This window comes from Echinops telfairi, unplaced genomic scaffold, assembly GCF_000313985.2.
Source record: "Echinops telfairi isolate 266 unplaced genomic scaffold, ASM31398v2 ScPeMD7_5;HRSCAF=22, whole genome shotgun sequence".
Classification (NCBI taxonomy): Eukaryota; Metazoa; Chordata; class Mammalia; order Afrosoricida; family Tenrecidae; genus Echinops; species Echinops telfairi.
In genome coordinates, this window is record NW_022103901.1 from 5535977 (window position 1) to 5558930 (window position 22954).

The 22954-nt window shown below is 53.3% G+C and overlaps 3 protein-coding genes across 6 annotated transcripts in view; 1 reads left to right on the plus strand and 2 right to left on the minus strand.

Annotated features, from left to right (window-relative positions):
* SUMF2 (sulfatase modifying factor 2) overlaps positions 1 to 18142 on the plus strand; it is a 22974-nt gene extending 4832 nt beyond the window's left edge. The window contains exons 6-11 of one of the 4 annotated variants that reach the window (XR_006679618.1): positions 40 to 95; positions 4460 to 4544; positions 4723 to 4867; positions 9753 to 9969; positions 17151 to 17218; positions 17878 to 18142. Coding sequence is in view for 2 of the 4 variants with exons in the window: in XM_045285417.1 (XP_045141352.1) it covers positions 40 to 95; positions 4460 to 4544; positions 4723 to 4867; positions 9753 to 9885 (419 nt within the window). In the remaining 2 variants the exon portion in view is untranslated. Of the gene's footprint in view, positions 1 to 39; positions 96 to 4459; positions 4545 to 4722; positions 4868 to 5782; positions 6292 to 9752; positions 10199 to 17150; positions 17219 to 17877 lie in introns of those variants that run through there. The other 3 variants (XR_006679619.1, XM_045285417.1, XM_004705569.2) reach the window with 3 other exon arrangements.
* Positions 6112 to 15564, minus strand: PHKG1 (phosphorylase kinase catalytic subunit gamma 1). Its single transcript, XM_004705570.2, has 10 exons — positions 15408 to 15564; positions 11987 to 12087; positions 10965 to 11143; positions 10614 to 10668; positions 8026 to 8091; positions 7748 to 7911; positions 7357 to 7447; positions 7131 to 7284; positions 6952 to 7077; positions 6112 to 6837 (listed from the first exon to the last, which is right to left on the minus strand). Exons 2-10 carry the CDS (start codon positions 12067 to 12069, stop codon positions 6595 to 6597), a joined length of 1161 nt encoding a protein of 386 aa, XP_004705627.1. The 5' UTR covers positions 12070 to 12087; positions 15408 to 15564; the 3' UTR covers positions 6112 to 6594.
* CHCHD2 (coiled-coil-helix-coiled-coil-helix domain containing 2) lies at positions 17286 to 21512 on the minus strand. The gene is made up of 4 exons (XM_004705929.2): positions 21377 to 21512; positions 19251 to 19500; positions 18476 to 18632; positions 17286 to 17566 (listed from the first exon to the last, which is right to left on the minus strand). Exons 1-4 carry the CDS (start codon positions 21424 to 21426, stop codon positions 17556 to 17558), a joined length of 468 nt encoding a protein of 155 aa, XP_004705986.1. The 5' UTR covers positions 21427 to 21512; the 3' UTR covers positions 17286 to 17555.
* Between the last annotated feature and the right edge of the window lie 1442 nt (positions 21513 to 22954).

Below are 22954 nucleotides of genomic sequence, written 5' to 3' on the forward strand. Positions count from 1 at the left end.
TTCACCTCCCCCGCCTGCACCATCCCTGACTCCCTGCAGGTCAAGTCTACCCCTGGGGGAATCAGTTCCAGCCCAACCGCACCAACCTGTGGCAGGTGAGGCCTGTGTTTCTAGCTCCTGTCCTTATACCATGCATTGGTGGAGGCCTGCTCGAGACCGCATAGTGGTTCAAACCTCGGGCTGCTAACTAGAAGGTTGTTGGTTCGAACCCACCAGCTCTGCAGGCGAAAGATGAGGCTGTCTGCTTCTGTAAAGATTTACAGCCTCCGAAGCCCTATGGAGTAGTTCACCTCTGTCCTGAAAGGTCACCACTGTGAGTCGGAATTGATGCTACAGCCGTGGCCTTGCTGTGGTTTGGTTTGGCGGGATTCCCAGGACTCTGTTCAGTAGGGCTGATAACTGGTAACCCTAGAAGCAGGCGTCCCGGCTCTGTCCTTAGCTCTGTCAAATGTATCCAGGAACCCATACCAGTCCAGACCGGTGGCATTTGAGCTGATGGCCCAGGTGTTTGCTGTGGTGGGAAGGGCACTCCAGGCGGAGGAGATGTGTGCCCAGCACTGTGCGGAGAAGCTGGTGCCCAGGGAAACGGGCTGGAAGAGAGGACATAGAGGGTGGGGTAGGGGAGCAGTAGGGAGCAGCTTGTGAAGGGCCAGGTGCTTTCCGTTTTACCCTGCAAGGTGGTGAGAACCAGCAAAGGTGTTTTGTTTCACGGGAGTAAAAATACCTTCAGATGTAACCAAAGCATTGGCCCGTCCAGCAATTTCTATCCAGATGGCTCACTGACGATTGATTTTACTCCCTGGCTTGTAGAACTGTCACCACCAGCTGTTTCCAAATCAGACACCAGTGTTCGCAGCAGCCCAGTGACCCCTCAGCTGTGACTCTGCCCCCTCCCTCCTGCCTCTGATCACCTCTTCCCATTTCCCTAGTTCAGGTTAGAGGTCAGACACTATGTCGACTGTTAGGACCGACTTACCTCACTCAGCATGACGTTTTCTTTTTCTTTTTTTCCCCCTCTGTGATCATTCTTTTGTTTTTTTGTCTCTCATTTTATTGGGGACTTATACGACTCTTATCACAATCCATCCATCCAGCCATTGTGTCAAGCACATTTGTACACTTGTTGCCCTCATCATTCTCAAAACACTTGCTCTCTACTTGAGCCCTTGGTATCAGCTCCTCGTTTTTTCCCCTCCCTTCGCCACCCTCCCTCCCTCATGAACCCTGGATAATTTTTTTTCCCCATGTCTCACACTGACTGATGTCTCCCTTCACCCGCTTTTCTGTTGTCCGTCTCCCTGGGTGGGGTATATATGTAGATCCTTGTGATTGGTGCCCTCTCTCTTCCCGCACCTTCCCCTCCCCCTGCTGGCATCCCTCCTCCCATTATTGGTCCTGACGTTGTGGGGTCAGAACTCCATTTCTCTTTAAGGCTGAGTGGTTTGTATTCTCATGGGTGTCTAGGCCCTGTTTTGCTTATCCATTCTTTCCTAGTGAGCATTCCCATGTCTCCACCCTTTGGGCTGCTGTGAATGGTGTCAGAATGAACCGGATGTAGAGGTTTCTGTCCGCATTCCAGCAGAGGTGGTTTTTTCCTGCCTTACTTGTGTTGTGTTGCTGTTGCGCATACCTCAGCCCTTTCTCTCTGCCAGGTGGTGATGGGGGTGACGTTCCTCAAGTGGGGCAGCTCTCCTCCTCTCACCCCGCTAATGCTAAGTCGTTCCTCCCCATGAACATGAACCCACTGTCTGCCAAGGTTTCCATCCAGGCTTTTGGTGACTGTTGGCAATCTGATCTCCTACATGAGGGGACTCAAAAGCCTTATGAAAAGTTGAATGATAAAATAAGGGAATATTTCCATGAACTTATTCCCCCCACACCAAAAAAAACCTCTGAAGCCCCCTCGTAGATAGTCCTTGACAGAGCAGAATGCTCAAAGCAGACCATGTTTACAGCTTAGTTGAACTATCGAAGACTTCAAGGGGGTTTTGTTTGTTTGTTGTACGGGTTAAAGATGATCTCAGGGCAGTGGTTTTAGGGGTTTACTCACCCTCCATGACTCCAGAATGTCTAGGAACTAGAGCCTGTGAGAATCTGAGATTCTGTTCTGTATTCAGCCCCTGTATAGAAACACTGTTCCCTGTCTTCTTTTATGGGCTCTTTGGTCAAATGTCGTCGGGCACCAACCCCCTCCCCTCTGGTCTCAGGGGTAAGGAAGCAGCTACTGAGGCAGTTAGCCACACATTGTCCCTCATTCTTTCGCAGCAGAGGCTTTTAAGCACAGCACTGGCATCCCTTTGATGTTGAGGTATGCCACATTGTCCAGGTGGTGGGGTCCTGGGGCCAGATGAAGAGGACCTGAGTGTGACAGGAAGTCTGAAGTTAAGGCTGTGTGGAAGCACTTGAATTAATCAGGGACACCACATGGATGAGACGGGGCTAAGTTTGATACAGGGTTTGCTAGCTAGCCAGCTTTGGGGAGGTAGAAGAGAATTGACTTCAAGCAGGAATCCAAGTTTGGGGTGATGGCATTTTCCATTTTCCAAAATAGATAACGGCATGCCTAGTCGGAGGGCTCGAACTTGATTTGTGAGTTTTCGTTTGTTGAGAAAAGTTAGCTTTGGGGGCTGCCTGGAGCTTAGGGTAGGGATCTGGGTCAGAGAGGTGGGAACACCCACACTTCCTGCAGGAAGACTTATAGAGGGGAGGAAGCCGGTAGCTGGACGAGAACCCTTGGAGGCACCACCAGGGAAAGTCACCAAGAAGACCCGAGGGAGCCGCCAGGCCTTCCCGATGGTCTTAGCTTGGAATCGGAGCGTGGTGGAAAGAGAGATGACCTTTCCACTCTTTGATCTTTGAAATAAGAGTTAATCATTTTGAGCTTTTTTTTTAAGTTCCCTTGCATACTTCCTCATGTCCACAAAACGACAAAAAGATATATATGCATATATGATTCATCATATATGTAAAAAAGTACATGTGTATATATATATAATTTTTTGTTCAGAGTACACAAGTCAGAACACAGACCAATTCAACCTTTTCTAGACTGTAACCCAGTGCATTCATGACATAATGACTTGAACAATTACTCCCACCCTCCTTTGCTGAGCTGTTCCTCCCCATTTAACATCAACACACTTCCCCCAAAGCCTCGTTTAATCTTTCTGTTTTGCTGTTGTCAGTCTGATTCCATATATATATGTGTGTGTGTGTGTATATATATATAACTGCCACTTTCTACACTCATAAAGAGCGCTGGTCTCAGAACCCCACAGGGGCACTCCGAAGTCAGAACTGACTCATTCTGAACTGACTCATTCCCCAGTTGTCTCCGACTCATCTCGCCCCTGGAAGTACCTGAGATACCAACTCTTTATGGGAGCAGAAGGTTGATCCCACATGAAAAACAAACTCACTGCCTTTGAGTCGACTCTGGCTCACAGCAACCCTGTTGGACAGGGTAGTAGAACTGCACCTATGGGTTTCGGCGACTCCAGTAGAAAGCTCCATCTCTCTCTCAGAGCTGCTGGTAGTTTTGAACGGGTAACCTTGTGGCTAGCAGCCCAATGGTTAACCACTATGCCACCAGGGCCCCTGTTTGAGCCTTTAGAGGTAGATGGTAAGACAGCTTGCTGCTCAAGGCAGCTAAGTTTTACTTGTCAAGCCAAAGGAGGGTTTGGATTTAAGAAGACTCCAGCGAGCAACAGTTTCGGTTTATGGATTAAAAGGAGCAATCCTTTCAGGGATGGTAGTTTTTTCTTTTAAATGGAGACAAACCTTGTGAGGAGTCAATGAGGAATGTCAGCAATCCAGCACAGACCCTAGCACACAGTGAGTGTCGAGTAAACGATAAACCCTTCACCACCACCCACCCACCGACCGCGTCCCCCCACTGAAGAGCAGCTTCCAAACTGTCAGCAGCTGAAACCCTAACAGCAAGGAGTGCGTTGAAGAATTGCAGCTGCACATGCAGGGCTATTCCGTCCCAGCGGCTGGGGGGATAAAGAGCAGGACGGGGTGGTGGTAGCTGGGGTGAGAGTGATGGGCAAAGAGGTTCCCCAGGAGGTGGTAGGGAGTGGGCTTCCTGCTCTGGGGGCTGAGGGAACAGGATCAGCCCAGGAAGAGGATCAGTCCATCTCGGTTGGGCACCAGAGCTTGAGAGCTGCAGGCAGAGGGGAGTGGGTGGCTGATGGTAGAGAGTGGGGAGTGGATGAAGGGAGAGCCACACACACTCTGAGCCAGCCAAGGGCTCAGACAGGACAGGGAGTGGGGAGCTGAGGGGAGGGGCTTGTCTGCGGTCCCCGTGCCCTCCTGGATGACACAGGAAGATAACCTTGCTGTTGCGCTGGGCACTGCGCCCGGAGGTACCGTGTGATGGCCTGGGTGCTGCCATGGGCAAGCAGGAACTCATCCTGAATCTGATAGTATGTCTTCCCATCTGGATTTCTCCCTTCAGGGAGCATTTCCCAAAGGTGACCGGGCTGAGGATGGCTTCCACGGGGCCTCCCCGGTGAACGCGTTCCCCCCACAGAACAGCTACGGTAAGGCGCCATCCTGGCTCCCAACGAATGGGTGGGTCGGATTCTTCTGCCCAATGCTTGAGGCTGAGTAAAGCCCCCACCCCCACTGCTGCCCTGGGCTGTGAAGGGTGGGATGGTGGGGGGCGGGGGGGAAGCCCTGGGCTCCTCAGCCTGTGACTGGCCTCTTGCTGGGTATCAGGCCTCCATGACCTCATGGGCAATGTGTGGGAGTGGACAGCCTCGAGCTACCAGTCTGGCAAGCAGGACATGCGCGTACTCCGGGGGGCATCCTGGATTGACACCGCCGATGGCTCAGCCAACCACCGAGCTCGGGTCACCACCAGGTGAGGGGCTGGGGGCCAGAGGCAAGGGTCTGGGTGCTGGCTCCTGAGCAGGGCGGCATCTGAGCCACTGTGTGCTGTGTTCCAGCCCTGGGCACAGAGACGCCGGGGCACAGCACTTGTTGTAGCAGGAACAGGGACTCCCCAAGAACATGGGCCATTCCCTGTCAGCTCAGTGTGGCACCCAGGGGCCCGTGTAGCCAGCTCCTCATCCTGAGGTTTCCTGTCTTGTCCACACTGTGAGGCTGGCAGAGGGCTTTGCCATGGCCCCATCAGGGGGAGCCAGTGGTCATGAACTCTTCAAAGGGGCAGGGGCAGAAAAGGCCATTTCTAAACCCCTTAGTTTTACAACCAAGGAAGAGTGGCCCCAGTACCTACTCAGCCCACAGAAGGTGATAGTGGACCCCGGTGGCCGGGCCTGTCGCCACCCTTCCCTCTCAGCTGGCAGAGGGAATCAGGTGGCTTCCTTTGCAATCCCTCTGCCCTGGGGCATGTGGGGCCTCAGGGCATTCCAACTCCCAGAAGTTCCCAGGATGTTGAAGCCACTGGCTTTTCCCCGACCAATCGTTAAACGGCCTGGATTAACGAGTGGCCCAGAGGCCGGAAAACTGGGTGGTCAGCCTTCTGGGACAGATCTGTCTTCCAGGGTGGGTGGGGCAATGGCAGATGAAGAAAGATGAGTGTGAGCTCCCCAGTGGGTCAGTGCTGTGACCGGATCACTCCCTCCTCAGTCCCTGTCCCCCCTCCCCCCCCCAGCTCTGCAATAGGGCAGGGTCCTCCCACCTGCTTCAGTCTAGACATGATGGCCCAGTCCTCCAGCCACACAGGAGGCACCCAGGGGTCGGCAAAGGAAGTTAGGTCAGGCTCATGGGCCTTCCTCAGCCAATGCCCCCTTTCTCTCCCCCTTTCCATCGGCAGGATGGGCAACACCCCCGATTCCGCCTCAGACAACCTAGGCTTCCGCTGCGCTTCTAGTGAAGGCCACCCACGTGGGGAGCTGTGAGCAGCCCTACACAGGCCAATCACCACCCCAGCCCGCAGGGCCGCCACTGAGTACTGTTTAACTTCTGCCTTGACCACCCGAGGGACATCCTCCCCCATCCTGCAGTGGCGCCTCACACCAGCCCAGAGGGGACCCGGCTCCTGGAGAGGAGGCTCATCCCCCATGGTGGCCCGGAGCCTGCGCTTCTCTTTGACATACAGGATTCACCCATCAGGAGTCAGACATTGTGACGGCTGGAACCAGCTGGTTGGTCAAACGTTTTAAATCAGCAGCTGCAGGGATCCCACCATGGTTCTATGCCCGGGGACTGGCCTTCCAGGTGCCCGTTTCCCCAGCCAGCGGCTGGAGGAGGAACCCGCTTCCTTCCACAGCCCCCTCCCCTGTCTGTCATGTCAAGTGCAGTAAAACGCCAGGTAGCTCTGCAGAAGGTGGCTGCTGGGAGCATGCTGGGCGGTGGCAGGTCAGGAAGACAGCCCCTGGAGGTTTCCCATCCGCTGGGGCGCTGGCCTCCACGGCTGTGTGGGGACAGTCCCCGGCCCACGTGGTGTCCCTGGACATGGTGGGGTGGTGAGGATACTCGCTGAGGGTGTGCGTGCGCCCCGGGCCGCCGGGGGCGTCCCGAAGAGAGCAGCAGCCTCAGCAACCACCTGGGCCGGCCCAGCCCACGTCTGTCCCAGGGTGGTGGGAGCGCTGGCTTGGAAGGGGGACCCCCAGCCCGGGGGACCCCTCAGGAGTCCTCGGCCAGCGAGAGCAGCGCGGCCTTGGGGGTGTTCTCGAAGAGCGCCGCGCGGTTCTGCTGCTGCCCCTTCTTCACCCAGTGGCCGTAGACGCGGAAGGCGCAGGCGTCGATGAGGCGGCGCAGCGGGCGCAGCGCGTACGGGTCGCGGATGACCGTCTCACGGGTCACGGGCTTGACACGGTGGTACTGGTAGTAGATCCGCACCGAGGCCAGCACGGTCAGCGCGATCACCTGGGGAGGGGGGCGACACCTGTCACTGCACTGCCACCCAGCCCCTCGGCCCCGCCTGAGCGCCCCCGCTCCCCCCGCAGCGCTCCTCTCCCCGCTCAGGGGTGGGGGACGCACCTTGAACTTGCCCCGGGGGCTGAAGTGCCGCACCTCCTCCACCACGTACTGCTGGAAGAAGGGGTGCGCCAGCGCCTCCTCGGCCGAGCAGCGGTCCTGCGGGCTCACCACCAGGAAGCGGGAGATCTGGGAACCCGGGGGGCGGGGGAGAGGTGTCAGGCCGGGTCAGCGCCCCTCACCAGGTCCTTCACCGTGTCCGAGTAGTCATCCCACTCGGGGGAGCCGAACTGGTAGTTGCCACTGACGATCATGCGCAGCATCAGCATCTGCTTCCGGTGCCAGAAGGGCGGGGAGCCGGCCAGCAGGGTGTACATGATGACGCCGGTGCTCCACCTGGGGGTGCCGGGGCAGCTGACACATCCAGGCCCCCCCACGCCCAAGCCCATGCCCCCCATGCACACTCACATGTCCACCTCCTTCCCGTAACCAGGGTGGCTGTGGTCCATGGAGCACTGGATGATCTCGGGGGCCAGGTAAATGGGCGTCCCGCACACCTCTGCGGGCACAGAGCCGGCCTGAGGGTCAGCAGGTGGCACAGAGGGACCGGCAGGATGCTCAAAACCAAACTCACCACCACCCAGTCAATTCTAACTGCAACCCTGTAGGACAGGGTGGAACGGGTTTCCAAGACTGTTTAACTGCCACTGCCCTAACCCTGGGCCCTGGGCCACCAGCCGAGGGTGGGTGGGGGTGGTAAGCAATGGGCCCTGGTCACTGGATGCCATTCCCAGCCCGCAGGCCCTGGGAGTGGCCTGAAGGAAAGCGGGTTTCTGGGGTGGGAACTGGACGTGCGGACCTCGCAGCCTCTCTCCTGGCTGCAGCTGGCAGGAGAAGCCGAAGTCCGTGAGCTTGATGTTCTTGTCGTCATCCAGCAGGATGTTCTCGGGCTTCAGGTCGCGGTGCACGATGTTGAGCCTGTGCAGGGCGCAGATCACCTCCAGCAGGGCGCGCATGATCTTCCTGCATGGGCGTAACAACGCTGACAGCAGGTGGTGGCACCCAGGCCCCGCAGACTCCCCAGGTCTTGGGCCCAGCACGTGCCCTGCTGCTGCCCCTCTGCCCTGGCTCCCTCACCTGGTTTCCCTCTCGCTCAGGGTGACCTTCTCGGTGAGGTAATCAAAGAGCTCTCCTTGCCTCATTCTGTAGGGACAAAGGAAACATTGGCAGATGGGTCCTTCTGTTCCCAAGGAGCTGTCCACCACCCTAACTGCCAGAGGGACAAAGTGAGTCGCTCCCCACAGGGACCCCAGTCAGAGGGGAGCCAGTGAAGGGGAGTGGGTAACACCATGAGGGCTACTACCCCCCATCTGGGAGTAACGGAGTAACAATGCAGATGGGTGTCTCAGGGCTGTAAGGTGATCGTAAAGACGGGCAGGTAGACAGGGGAGGCGGTGCCAGGGCCCGAGGAGGGGAGATGGCTTGCTCTTGGGCTACGAATTGTGGTCTGATCTTCTCATTTCCTGAGTTGATGTGGTTGCAGACAATCTAGTTGCACTCCCAGGAGAGCTTGTGGGATCAGCTTTCAAAATAGCGTCCCTCAAGCCAAGGATCCGCACCTTGAGGCTCATGGGCCTGCACGGGGGCAGAGGCGAGACTGCAGGGATTCTGAGAGTCTCCCTTGGTTCCTACAGGGCAGGATGAGTCCAGCTCCTATCATTTTACTTCCAAGGCCCCGGAGAAACCAGGAGTCCTAGTATAGCACAGCGCTTCAGCATTTGGCTGCCATCTGAGAGGTCAGCAATTCAAACCCACCAGCCACTCTTTCGGGGTGAGACGAGGCAGGTTGCTTCTGTAAAGATCACAGCCTTGGAAACCCTATGGGGCCATTCTACCCTGTTCTGTAGGGTGGGAGTGAGTCAGAATCGACTGGCAGCCAGCAACAATGCCAGAGATTGTGAGTGGCAGCCCAGCAGCAAAAAGACTCAGCTGTTCAACACTGGTTGGTGAGCACTTTAGTTGCACACACAGGCTTAGGTGCCACCATGGGTTGTGTATTAGGTCTAACAACAAGGTAGGCTTTTCAAAAAACCCCACCCCCACCCCGGAGAGTTCCTGCTCCTGTAAAGATTTATAGTCTCAGATAACCCTAGATAGTGGGCTGCCATGAGTTGGAATCAACTCGATGGCAGTGGATTTGGGTTGGCTGGGTGTGGCTTGTTTGTTTTCCCCTCCAAATTCAAAAGCCCTTCACTGAGTGAGTGTAGCTAGAATGTAAGGCATACAATACTTAACCTACTTGGGTCAGGATCTCCGGTGAAACCAGCCCTGACATAAGCAGTTGTAAAGACTGGCGGCCTGGGAGACCCACAGGGCCAGTTTGGTTCTGCCCTCCGAGGACAAGGACGTTGTGAGTCGGGAGCTATTTGATGGCAGTGGATTTGGTGGGTGTTTTTTGGGGGGTTGGGTTTCTTTTAACTCTTTACTGTGAACAAGGTGAAGGCTTGCAGAGCAGGTCATAGTTTTATATTCAGCAACCTATACACGTGGTTGGTTTGGGGGTTTGGTGTTTGCTATGCTTTTCACCTGGCCTCTGACCCTCCAGCCCTCCACCCCGAGCCGGGCTGCCGCTCCCCACAGTCCCTGGAACATGCCGGGCCCAGGCACTAGCCCTGCCCCTCCTCCACAGGAGGCTCTTTGCTCCAATCCCTCCTGACTTCATGTTCCTTACAAGTCACCTCTGAGCAACCCCTGGGCCACTCCATCTAAAACAGCCTGCCAGTCTCTAGCCTTGGCTCCGCCCTCTGTTCATAGACACAGGACACGAAGCCAAGAGAGCTTCTTTGTTTTCTGTCTGTTTCCAGTGAAAATGCCAACACGAAGTCAGGGATGTCACCTGCCTTGTGCACCACTGGATCCTCCAAGCCTGGAATAATGACTGTGGGACCCACGCTTGTCCTTGGTCGCTGCCCTCAGGCTGACCCTGACTCATGGTGACCCCACACACCACGGAAGGAAATGATGCCCAGTCCCGTGTCATCCCCATGATCAGTTGTGGGTCGGACTGTGAAAAGCCATCAGGTTTGCATTGGCTGATTTTGGGAAGTAGATTGCCACCCTTATTTTCTAATCTGTTTGCATCATTAGCCCTTCACTGGCAGGTGGTGGCTGTGCGGGAGGTGGGTGGGGCAGGACTCAAACTTGGGTCTCCCACATTCTACTCCTGAGCCCCTGCCGCTGACTCATGCACTGTCATTCTAGTTAAAAGGCATCAAGCTTTTTAGATAAGTAAACCTCCCGACAGCTCCTATGAGGTCCTTGTGATTGTTGCTCTCCATCATACAAATGTGGTTGGGCACTGGGCTGCAAACTGCAAGGTCAGCAGCTTAAAACTGCCAGCCATTCTGAGGAAGAACGACAAGCCATTCAACTCCCAGTAAGAGTCAGTCTCAGAAACCCACCAGGACTGTTCTACCCTGTCTTATAGGGTTGCTATGAGTTGAAATTGACTGGGCAGCATTGAGTTGGATGCAAATGAGAAAATGGATTGTTAGAGGGCTCACCGGCCTGTGAGTGGGCCTGACCCCAGGCTGATCTCTAAAGCCTTTGCACTCCTCTCTCACATCCACAGTGGAGGGGGCTGGAAAGCACTGGGGGCATCAGGCATGCTCTGAATGCTCAGAGGGCCCCCAGGGGGTGGCTAGCCCTGGGGCCCCAGTACTCACAGGTCAAACACCAAGAAGAAGAAAGTGTTGGTCTCGTAAGTGTCCTTCAGCTGGACTGAAAGAGAAACCAATGACTGGCTGATATCTGGCCGCAGAGTAGGTGGAAGGGGGCTGCAGACACTGAGGGGCCCCAGGCTGATGTGGATGGAGGCTGCCGCACACACGACAGGCCTCAAAGGGTACCCAGCAGAGGAGTGGGCAGCCCGGGGCTTCAGACGCCCTCACTCCAAACCCCCCTCCCCCCTCTGTCCCCACAGCAGTGAGGGTAGAACAGAATGCAGGGCAGGTGCAAGGAGCCCGTGGGTGGAACTGTCCCGGGGAGTGATGGGGCACCCTGGCACAGGCACTCACTGATGTTGGGGTGGCCGGAGACCTTGTGCAGGATGTCCACTTCCTTCAGCGTGGCCTCACGAAGCTCCTGCACCTCCTGGGGGCTGAAGTTGCCTCCCCCGGTGATGTCGATGATCTTCACTGCGTAGTCCTGACGCGTGGGCTTGTGGATGCAGCGCCTGACGACGCTGCTCACGCCCCTGGGGCCCAGAGACGACAGGATGAGGCTGAGGCCGCCCTGTCACCCACTGCCCCAACTCCCAGGGACCTCTCGGGAGTTGCACCCCAGGTGGTGCAAACAGCTAACCCTCGGCTGCTGACCGAAAGTTTGGAGGCTCAAGGCCACCCCGGGGTGCCTCAGAGGAAAGACCTAGCAATCTGCTTCCAAAAGGCCAACCACTGAAAGCCCAGGGGAGCGCCGTTCTAATCTGACCCACTCGGGGTCGCTGTGAGTCAGAACCCGACTCAACAGAACTCGTTTTTAAACGGGAAACAAAGGGACAAGGCCCAGAGCTCGTAGGTAATAAGCTTGATGTCAGGACCCCTGACCCTGAGCTCTGTGTTTGTGTGTGTGTGACCCTGAGCTCCGTGTGTGTGTGTGTGTGTGTGTGTGTGTGTGTGTGTGTGTGTGTGTGTGTGTGTTTGTAGGAAATAGGAAATAGATCTCTTTGCTGGGAGGGAAAACCTCTCTAGCTGCCATCAAGTGGGTCCCTGGCTTCCGGAGACCCACACAATGGAGTCGAGTCAGGATTTTTTCACCAGCCAGCTTGTGGATGGAAATCACAAGGTGTTCCTCTTTCCGGAAGCTGTTCTGATGCCAGCTCAGCACCCCAGCACCCCACTAGCCTCCACTAATGAACGGAAGATGGCTGAGCAGGAGGCATGCAGCCCAGGAATTGAACCTGAGGTTCGGTGGCAGGCAAGAAGTCTTTTCCCCACCGCCAGGAGGGTATACCCCCAAGCTGAGGTCTTCTCCACATGACTAAATGTTGGGGTGGGAGCCAGGCTTACACGGTGGAGTGAGGAGAAGGGGGTGGTCTCACCTGCCCAGGATCTCCTTGGGCTCATAGTTCTCGTAGAAGCCCTTTGTGGAGTGGGTGTCCGGCACCGCCTCATCCCAGGTCATCCTTGGCTCTGAGCAGCTCTGGGAAGGGAACAGAAGGAAGCTGTCAGCCTCCGCAGCCTGCGGGAGCCACTTCTCACTCTGGGTACCTCCTCTCACAGGCTGTGACCCCACATCCTCAGCCAGTCTTGGTCTCACAACCTGCTGGTCTCTACGGTGATGGTACCCCCTCCTGTGCTCATCTTGCACCCACAGTTTTGCAGAGAGCTCTCCAAATGCCTCCCACTGGCTACAAACTCCTAAGAGGACTTTCTATTCTCCTAAACAGTTACGGTCTTAGAAACCCACGAGGCGGGGGTGGGGTGGGGGTGTTGCTATGAATCAGCATGAACTTGATGGCAGTGGGTTTGGTTTGGTTTCATGAGACTAAGACCTGTGTATTATTGACAGAATTTGTCTGTAACCATCCACTGATAGCAGATGTGGGATACAAAAGGGCTTTGTCCCCAGGTTGTCTCCCCCAAATATATGTCAAACCTAGGATGCTGTTTGCTACACATGGCAAATGACTGTACACTTGGAGGTCAATGCAAGCTGCTTAGAGGTTATTCTCCCTGCAGGTTATCAGCCACCTAGAGCGATCAGACTGTAGTCTGTCTCACCCTAAGTAGGGCCCACTCCCTTATAATAAGGATAGTAGATTGTTTCCTTGAAGTAGAGCCCGAGACAAGGTCGAGCCCACTCAAGGGTGACCAAGGTTAGGCTGCCATCTAGGGTCTGCCCATCTTGTCACGTGTACCCTCAGTACCTTCCCTTCCTACTGCATGTATGCCCCTAGCTCATCCCCTTCCTGTCACGCATATGACTATTGTACGGCTCCTTCCTGTGACGTATGTGGTTACCTGGAATCAGGGGAGGGGCTTGCACACCCATAAATATATATAGGTCTTGGTCAGAAATCAAGGAGTCTCTCCCACCTCCATGTGGACCAACCACCAAGAGGGCCTGAGGTGAGCATGCTACTATGAAATGTGCCTGACTCCTTCATTTGACCTTCTCTTCTGCTCTCCTGTCTTCTGTGACTTTAGTATGATCTTCATGTATTATAGCCTACGGAAACACTCCCGCCACCCCGCCCCCCACGATTGTTAGAGGATGGTTTACTCTAGCAGAGACATATTTAAGCATGTTTAAAAAATAGTTTTATTGGTCTAACCTTCTATGTCACAAAATGTAATGGGGACATCAAGATGCGTGCAGTTAAGCATATCTGTTTGGAATCAACCCACGCGTCTGTGCACTGGAACCCTAGAAGTATTTATCTCATTGATGGATCTCAGAATTCTCAAAGCAGACTATTTTTTTTCACTAGGTAAGTTAAATTATTTAGGTTGAAGGAGCCCTGGTGGTATCGGGAGTTACGTGTTGTTCTGCTAGCCACAAGGTTAGTAGTTCAAACACAAGCCACTCCGGAGAGGGGCGATGAGACTCTCTGCTCCCTTAAAGATTTACAGCCTTGGACACCCTCAGGGGCAGTTTTTTTCCCCCCCAAAAGCCATTTTATTGGGAGTCAGTACAGCTATATCCTATCATTCCATAGTTCAATCACATCAAGCAGGTCTGTACAATTGCTATTACACTCAGTTTCAAAACATTCTCTTCCTTTTCGAACTCCTCGACAGCTCCTTTTTACTCCCTCCCCCACCCCCCAACCAGGGCAGTTCTACTCCATAGGGTCGCTATGAGTCAGAATGGACTTGGGGGCAGTGAGTTCTTTGGTTTAACCAAACTGGAAAATGACTAGAGTAATCGAGCGTGGCTTTAAGGAGATGCCAGGTGTTTTGCTCCCCTGGTTTTGGAGGCAGCACGGAGCAATGGCAGAGGACAAGGGAGAGTGCTGGGAGAAGACGGCCCCTATCTTGGCTGTTGGCTGCACGTGTGACAGGGTGGAGCAGGCTCACAGTTCCACTTTCCTAACATATTGTCCCCTTAGTTGGAGGTTCGGGTCTACCCCAAGGAGCCCAGGAAGAAAGGCCTGGCAAGCTCCAAAACTCAGCCACTGAAAACGTTGGGCACCAGTGTCACCGATCATGATGCATAGACACTCTCGCATGGGGATGGGTTTTGCAGTGGGTAGTTTCAACAAAAAAATGGAGAGAAAAGAAAGCTTTGAGGTGCGCAGTTCTACCCTGATGCACACGGGGTCAGAGGGGACATAGCTGCCAGTTTGGGCCTCGCCCTCCTTCAGTCTGAGCACCCTGCCTTGACCTCATGCCCCCTCCCAGGACTCTGCCCTGTGCTCTACTTGTTGCTCCGTCCCGCGTTCTCCATGTCCCCGGAGCGCTGGGCACTCCCCATTCCTGCGTCTTGTCCTTCACTGACCCATGGACATGGACATGGCATGTCTGCTCTCTACCAGGCCTTGTGGGTGCTCTGAGTCGTCGCAGGACCAGGCTTCCTGTTGGCCATGCATCTCCCGTTAGCCTGTGATCTGCTGGACAGCTTGGTCACCTGTGCCCAGTGGGAGAGTTTAGAAGCGACTGCTCCCTAAGCCTGTGTCCCCAGCCTGACAGGTGTCCCCTTGGTTCTAGGCACTCTGACCACACGCAGAGAGCCTGGGAGACCATCAAGGAAGTGAACTGCCCTAGGTTCAGGACTTCAAATGAAGATCATACTGATGGGAGGGGGTACATGTGGCCCCTCAGTGGGGCCCAAGCTGCCTCTTGGCCACTTTCGCCCTCCAGAGGCCTGGCTGTCCAAAGCGACTATTTGCTGATCAGCTAAACGGCAGCTCGGGCTGCCTCAGGCTTGGGCTGGCTGGCCTGGGCCAGGATGTGAACTTACTGCTGAGTGGCTGGTTACCAAAGAAGGCTTGGAAAAACAACAGCTGCCATGGCCAGGAGGGGTGTCTGGCCTCTTTCACCCTGCCTGCAGCCCCCGCCTGCCTGGCAGAGTCCTGGCCTGGGCTTTAAGTCCCCAGGTGGGCACCTGTGCCTCCAGCCCGGGCAGAGCGTAGATCTGGCTCCATCACAGGCTGCTGTCCCAGTGGACATCAGCTGTACTGAGTTCTGGGGGTGGGGAGCAGTGGGAGGGGGCGGGGTGGGGATCTTTACCCACCCTCCAAATCTGCCTGTCAGATGTCCCCACCTGCACTCCCAAGCATTTCTCTTTGGACAGTATCCCTAAATGGGAACCAGAGAGTTCCTTTTAGCAACCTTGAAATCCTTCCCCAAACTGAGTTGAGTCAACAAGCACAGCTGCGGGCACCCACTTAGTGTAGCCAGGCCCTAGGGGTGAAGGCAGGGGACAGGGGTGGGATTAGAAGGTCAAGGCTGTCATTTGTCACCTCCCTGACACCCCTCTACTTCCTGGCTTCTGCCCATCATCTGCTGGCTACTCACCCGTCAGGTCCTTGAAGGCCCCAGCGCCAACTTGGGGATCCCAGAGGTCCCAGAGCCCCCCTGGACAAGAGAGTGGACCACCGAGGCTGGAACAGTGGTGTCGAGCAGCCACTGTGGCCAGAGCAGCAGGTCTTGCTGGGCGTCCTCAGGCTTTGCTGCTTAATGACTGGAGCCTGGTATGCCCAAAATAAATCTCAGCCGCAGCCTGGGAGGCAGGCCAAGGCTTGGCAGGCAGGCGGGGCGGTGGTGTTCTGTGGCTTGGTCCCTCTGGTGGGTGGTTCAGGAAGCTTGGGTAGCCTCGGGACATCCTCCCTGCCCCCTCCAATCCCCCCCTCCCCCACGCTCACTTGACCTCCCTGTCTTGCCAAGAACACTATTGCTTTTCTGCAAGTGCTTTCTGTGTACGCCAAGTTCTGGTACATGGGGCCAACTGCGCCGACGCTGCAGCCCATGTGCCATGGGCCACCCCCACCTCAGGACCCACTGGGAGAAAGCTCATGTGAAAAACCAGCACCAGGTACGATTGGAGTAGATGCTATAGGGTTTATTACATATGCCTTAACAAAAATAGACACAGCAAAAATCTGTGCTGTTTCAAGATAGGACGCTGGTTCTATTCTTCGGTCACCCGTCTGGTCTCCATGGGGGCTTTCAGTGGCTGACTACTCAGATCTAGACTGTCAGGCCTTTCTTCTGAGGTGCCTCACGTGTGCCCCGTCTGCACTGCTCCTGGCAGCCGCAGAGGCTCCTGAGCTTCCCCTTCACAGCTCTGCCAGGGTTGCCGGAAAAGCCTTCCAAAACCCACTTTGCAGCCTGCCTAGTTTAAAAAACTAGCTATTGGTCTCTACTGGGTAATTCGTGGTTTCCATCATGCTGTAGTGAACATTAGTGTACCTTGCATTACAAGGGCTACTAAACTTAGTTGGCCTAAGGGGCCCTTTTCAGGAAACAAATTCATCACACATCCCCTTCATCCAGGACCGAGCAGGTATTTGCTTTTGCAGCCATGCCTTCTAGGGGGCGGTCTCCCCACTTTGGAAGACTGCCATGTAGCAACAAAGGGTTACTGTATCCATGGAAGATGAGCCGGGGAAAGCCCTGAGAGCAAGACTAGACTGCAGAGCCAAGGTGGGCACAAGGTCAGCACCTCCAAGTGGGGCTTTCCTGGAGAGCGGAAGCGGAATTCCTCACGAATAGATTCAATGGCTGGGAGTTCCAGTTTTCTTTTGTTCTCCCTCTAGGATGGGTAGTGTAGGCAGCATGTCTTTCAGGCAGAAAAAGCAATGTCTGCAGGGGAGCTGCCTATGTGAACACAAAGGGTTTTCTCTCTGAACAATTAAGACTTGTGCTTACTTAGCGACAGTGAGTCACACACCTCAGGCCAGCTACTTTGCACTGGCCTCAGAGGCGGCCTGGCAGTGCAGTGAGAGAACACTGAGGCAACACTGCCACACCTGGGCCAATATTCCCAGTGGTCTGCAGTTGTTACAATATAGTCAACCTTGAATAAGGACACAAAATAACCGGCCCATTTTGACACCTCATCCCACCCCTACCTTGTCATCCACTTGTCGAGTGCTACTGAGTGTCTGGCTGCCCTCAGTTAATTAACCACTGGCTCGGAAGAACTTAAAGAGCACCTGCACCAGTAACCTCTGGTGGACATGATTTTCAGGGAGAGAAAGATGGGCTTGGAAACCTACAAGTGCAGTTCTACCTTGTGGCTTATTTGGTTAATTTCAGGTGGATGCGAATTTCACACCAAGGACAATGATTTAAAGACACACTGCCACATAAAATGACTACATGCAGTATGTATGCCCCTGTCTACCAAACCCAATTCATGACCCTATGCTTAAAGGGATGTTTCCAAGAATCTTGGAAGAAAATAACTTTATTTTCGTTAATTCAAATAATTATATCACAACAGCTAGCTTAAGGGGGCCACACAAACCCAGCCCCAAACATGTGACATCATCTCAATACAGAAGAAGGCCTTCTTCCAAGGTGATTCTTAAAGCAAGGAAGGGATTAATGATGGAGGAAAGGTTTAATTTGTACACGTTACATGGCTACTATCAGTTATCGATTTATGCTCAATTAACTTGGTCATGAGATGAATTTTCCTGTTCCTCGGTCTGAATGTGATTAGGCCAATCCTGCAACAGACAAAGTTAGATGTTAGAAGAGCACCAGAGGCACGCGCTCCACGACACAGAAGCCCTCCGAATTATGAAAGCAGGGTTGGTAACTCAGGGCCACAGATGTCTGTAACCAGTGAGGCCCCCACCCTACAACCGCCGGGACGGAGAGGTGATGGAGCAACCGGGCTTGCAGCCACACCGTCCTGCAGCTGAAATCCAGCCACTCTTGGACACACGTAGCCTCACCAGAAGCTTGGCCTTGACAGTCCCTAATTCCAGTTCACCCACCTAAGTGGATTAACATCCCCCCTATTTCCTACCCACAGGAGTGAGGACATGAGGATCAGCACTCTTAGGCTGACAGGAAAAAGGTGATCACCGTGGCACATTCAAGACAGCCCTGAGCTTCAGAGTTCCCATGAGAGATTTAATTAGCGGCTCTCTTAAAGGAGACGCATAGGCCTGCCAAGAGCATTTTATGCCCCATGACCCAACCCTCTCACTTTTCTGACTTCTCCCCCCTTCTTGTTAACATAAACTTACTCCCTCCCCAAGCATTACAAGTCTAATTAAAAATCTTCTGGATGGTAATTATTTTGGTGTTGGGCATATTTTGTTGTTGTTTGGGACTTGCTAACTGGGAAACGTTTTACCCTGTGTACCCACAGTGAGACGGGGCACACTGGCGTGCACCTGATCGGGTATAATCGGACTCAGAGTACAATGGGCCCAAGCATCAAGTGTCGCCTCAAACCCTTTGGAAAGTTCCCCGGAGAGTTCACTTATTTCCAGAGCGATGGAAACCAGCCCTCCTCTGCCTGGTCAGTTTAACATGTTAATTGCTGGGTAGGCCCCAGGTGCACCTCCCAGCGGGCTGTGTAGATGTGAGGGTCTTCAGGAATTCTGGGTTGATCCATCACCTACCATTTGCAAATTTGCACTGCTTCAGCACCTCACTGAAACCCTCACAGAGCTTGAGGTCACCCTGGTTCTGAGCACATTCCAAAAACTGCTTCATCTCATAGTGGCAAGGACCAAACTGCTGCTGCTGCTGGTACACCGGCTGGGCTCCCTGAGGCTCCTGCCAAGACGCAACAGTTAAGAGCAACAACTCACTTTAGATTCACAGCTGTAAGAGCATCCATCGTTTTCTGGGGCTAACTGGGGGAACTAGGGTTCCACTCCAACATAGGCTAAATGTCCACCTAAAAATATGGAAAGGAAATCATTTCAAAGCTGAAGCCAAATGGGCCTTAATGAAATTAAGAGTTGTAGCCAAAGATCTAAGAAAGGCACCAGGTAAAACAGCTTCCCATAGAGAAGTGAGGACTAGCGTAGACAACCAGAAGGACGAGAGGGTTTCAAGTACAAGACACAGACCAGAATATACACAGCCCTGCTTATTACAGGAAGAAATGTGACATCGCTCAGAGCAGTGAGCTAATAGAGGTTCTTTAGCACCTAAGACAAAGAGCGAGGGAGTAGCACCAGGAGCAAGAGTCAAATAAGGGGAAGTGGCAGCTTTCTGTGGGTCACGGTGGATTGCTACAATTCTAACTGCTCCCAAGGAAAGAGAGGCTCACTAACTCAACTGTCAGGTTAACAGGTTGTGGAAGCTGAAATAACTGCGAGCCCAACACACTGGAGTTTCTAATAACCGGGTATTCAAACCACCTGCGTTCACAAGCAGGATACGCACCTGGTAAGTGATGTCAGGCCTGGTGGGCTCAGCGCCGCTTCCCCCACTGAAGCCTCCAGTGATAGCATGGCCCAGCGTGTGCCCCACAGCAGAGCCCACAGCCACACCGGCTGCTGTGGTCGCCATCTGGGCCATCAGACCGGGTTGTCGGGGGGCAGCAGCGGGTGAGCCGACCCCAGTTGGTGGGGCTGCAGCTGGTGGGTGGGCAGCTGGGGCTGGCCTGGGGGCAGCTCTCATCTGAGGGGCTCGGCTGGGACAGGAAAGAATGAAATGGATGATGAGCCACTCAGAGTCAGGTGTGGAAATGGTTTAACTTTACAAGAATCCTTAGGTGTTGTTTTTTTTTTTTTACGTTATTATGCACAAATACATATTTATATGTATCCAAACAACATTTTATAGGAAACTTCCCTGAACTATTTATAAAAATTTCTCTCTTTAGCCTCCCATTAAAGTTGCAATCACCAAGCAGAAATCATTTATTCATTTATTCTGTTTGGGGTTTTGGAAGGGGGGCAAAACTATATCCATATATTCACATAGCCTGTCTCATAAAAATCATAGACTACTAAGAGTTGATCCTTGAAGAATTCATCCATTCCTTAAAAAATTTTTTTTTCGGGGGAAAATGAGCAACTGATATTAAGGGCTACAGTAGAAGGCAAATGTTTTGAGAATGATGAGGGCAACAAATGTACACATGTGCTTGACACGATGTATGTATGTATGGATTGTGATAAGAATTGTCCAATAAAATAATTTTAAAAATCTTTTTTCATCCATTCCTTTTTATTAAACAATTGCTATATATAAGTGACTAGTCTAGGAGCTGAGGATGCAACAGAGAATGAAAGACAAGATTTGCCTTCATGGAGCTTACTGTATACTGAGCAATTAAGTCAGAAAAGAGTGCAGGGTGAGCCTGCTATAAAATGTCCCAACGTATGGGCAATCAGGAAGCTGGTTGGCTTGGCAGACTCTCTTCCAGCTCCTGCACTTTACCGGAAACATCAGAGCCCAGTGAGGGGACATGACTTGCCTAAACTGTTGTACTAAAAAGAATGTCCATCAGTAGGAGCCGTGGGGGTAATGCCAGGGCTAAGCGTTGGGCTAAGGCAGAGCTGATGATTCGGAGCCATGAGTCGCTCAGTGGGAGAAAGAGGTGGCTTTCAGCTCCCGTAAAGACTGGCAGCCCTGGAAAGATTATGCAAACTGGAAATACTATATAGTACTGGGCAATCAGTCTGAATCGTGGTGATGGCAGGGGGTACTTCCCATCTATAGAACAGTGAGTTGGCTTCAAGAGTTTCACATATTCTGTCCACTGCTGCTGTGAAACTTCGCTAATGTTAAACTCTTCGCCCTCTGCCCATTTTCAGATTACCTACTGCGGTGCTTCCTCCTCAGAGGAGGGGCTCCGTCAGAAGGTCTGTAATTTAGCTTCCTACACTGTGGGATCTGGGGTAAGTGACCGCTTTCCCCGCCCCGTTTCAACTCAATCACCTTAGACCCGCGACGCAATGTGGAATTACTCAATGATCGGAATTGGTCAAGGGACAAAATGGGTCGGGGACCTGGTCATCGGCAGGCTGTCCATGGCCAAGTCCCCTTAGTCTGAGGTTCTGTTTCCTTATTTCTGTAAAACGGGATGAGGTTATCGCGAGGTGCAGACATACAAATATTTTATGAGCCAGTCAACGCCACGGGTAGAGAGGCTGGGCGAGCCCCAGGCTGGCAGGCCGCCGAGTCATCGCTAGCGCTTCCCTATGACGTCACCCCGTACGCAGCGCTTTCCCCATTTTTCACGTTCTGGTCGTTTTCCGCACAACGGGCCGCTTTTTTCTACAACCTGCCTCTTAACGCAATTTAAAGCTACTTTTTTTAGTCTGTAACCATTCACCCTATTGGGTCCTGTGCCATGAACGGGGAGGCGGGCCCTAACGTGGCGTGAGCCTGCTCGCCGCCAGTCCGCCAGCGCGAGGGGTCGCTCCGGCCGGGGGCAGCCGAGGCCCAGCCTCGAAGCCGCCGCCCGCGGCGTCCCCGAGCCGCCGCCGGGCCGCTCCCGGCCCAGCGCGGCCTTCCCCGGCGTCACGGCGCCCAGCGTTCCGGCCCTGCGCTGGCCTCACCTGGCCGGCGTGGCCACGCGGGAGGTACGGCTCCGGCTTCCACGCGGCATCGTAACTACGCGGCGGGGCGGCTTCTCGATGCGGGAAACGCGGAGGGCAGAATGGAGCGGTTTCTGCTGCGCCGGAGTGGAGAAGACGGGGGGCGGGGCTGGCCCAGCACGGGACCAATCAGTGCACAGTCCGAGGCCTTCCGTTCAGGACGTGAAGGTCACAGGGAAGGACGTAAACGGGAGCGCCTCGTCGCACACCGTTTACGTCATGACCTCGGGCTCAGGGTTGAGGAAACCGGAAGTTCCTGGGTTTTCACTAAACTTTGTCCTCCGCGTCTAGGGTGAGTCAGACCTGCCAGCGATTTGTTGGTTCGAGCGATAAGGTCGCCACGGTTTTCTTCAAATACTTGTATTCACGCCAACCTTGAGAGTGAGTCAGATCTCCATTGCTCAATTGATTGGACCTTTTTTCAGTTTTAAGCACTATGTGAATGTGTAGTATATAGGAAACAAATGTAAAATATGTGCAAACATTAGGTAAAAGTGAAATTCAGGCAGTAATACTGCCTTGCATTTATGGAATACTAAACATTTTCAACCCCTTTCATCTATGTAATTTGTGCCCTGAGTTGGGACAGTAGTCATTGCTAATCTAACAGTATTTCTGAGTGGCCTTCAAGTACTAGGTTCTGGAGATGCAGCGTCAAACAAAACAAGATTCTACCTTCATAAAAAGTAGATTTCCGAGATGAGACAGACACCTTCTTAGGTAGATCAGGTGGTGGAGGGTGCCGTGAAGAAGCTGGGTAAAGGAGCCAGGCAGTTGGGGTTGGATAGGGCATTTGAAACAAGAGAAAGAGGAAGCAGGCCTTTCGCTTGTCAAGGGTAAGAGCATATAGGGGTAGAAGGAACAGCAATGGCAGAGAGCATAAAACTGTTATTTGGTGTGAAATGCTTACATTTACATTTCAGCATTGCAGCTTGGGTTAAATGGGTTAGTGGCTTTTCACCAGGGGTGCTTCATGGTCAGACCTTAGGGAGGTGGGGAGAGATTTACAGAAAAGAATGTAGAATGTTCATTTCTTCTTGAATGACAATCAGAATCCTCTCTTTCCATTGGGCGTAGCAGCTCTTCAAACAGCTCTCCCCCTCCCAGCACCAACTGACCCGGACCCAAAACAGGGGCACTTGCAAAAGCTTTCTATGAAAAGGAAACCAATCAACCAACCCTGGCTTCTAAACAACTGTTTAGAAGAACAAAAGAAAGCTTTAAGAAGTATTCGATTTTACATTTGCCTGAGGTCATTTATTGACAGAGACAGCAAAAAGGAGGCTTATAAGAGACACATCTTGGTATAAGAAGAATTTAAGAGGGAGCAAAACTTGACAATCCAAGAAAGAAAGGAAACCAGTCCAGAAGAGAGGCTGTTTTCTGAATTCACCATACCTGAAGAGGGAATAGATTTTATGACAGTAAAAGATAGAAACTGCACATTTTCATATGTTAGCTACTGGTATAATAAATTACGGGCCAGTCACATACTCCAGAGATGAAAAAGGATGAAGACTGTGTTTTTTTTTTACTATA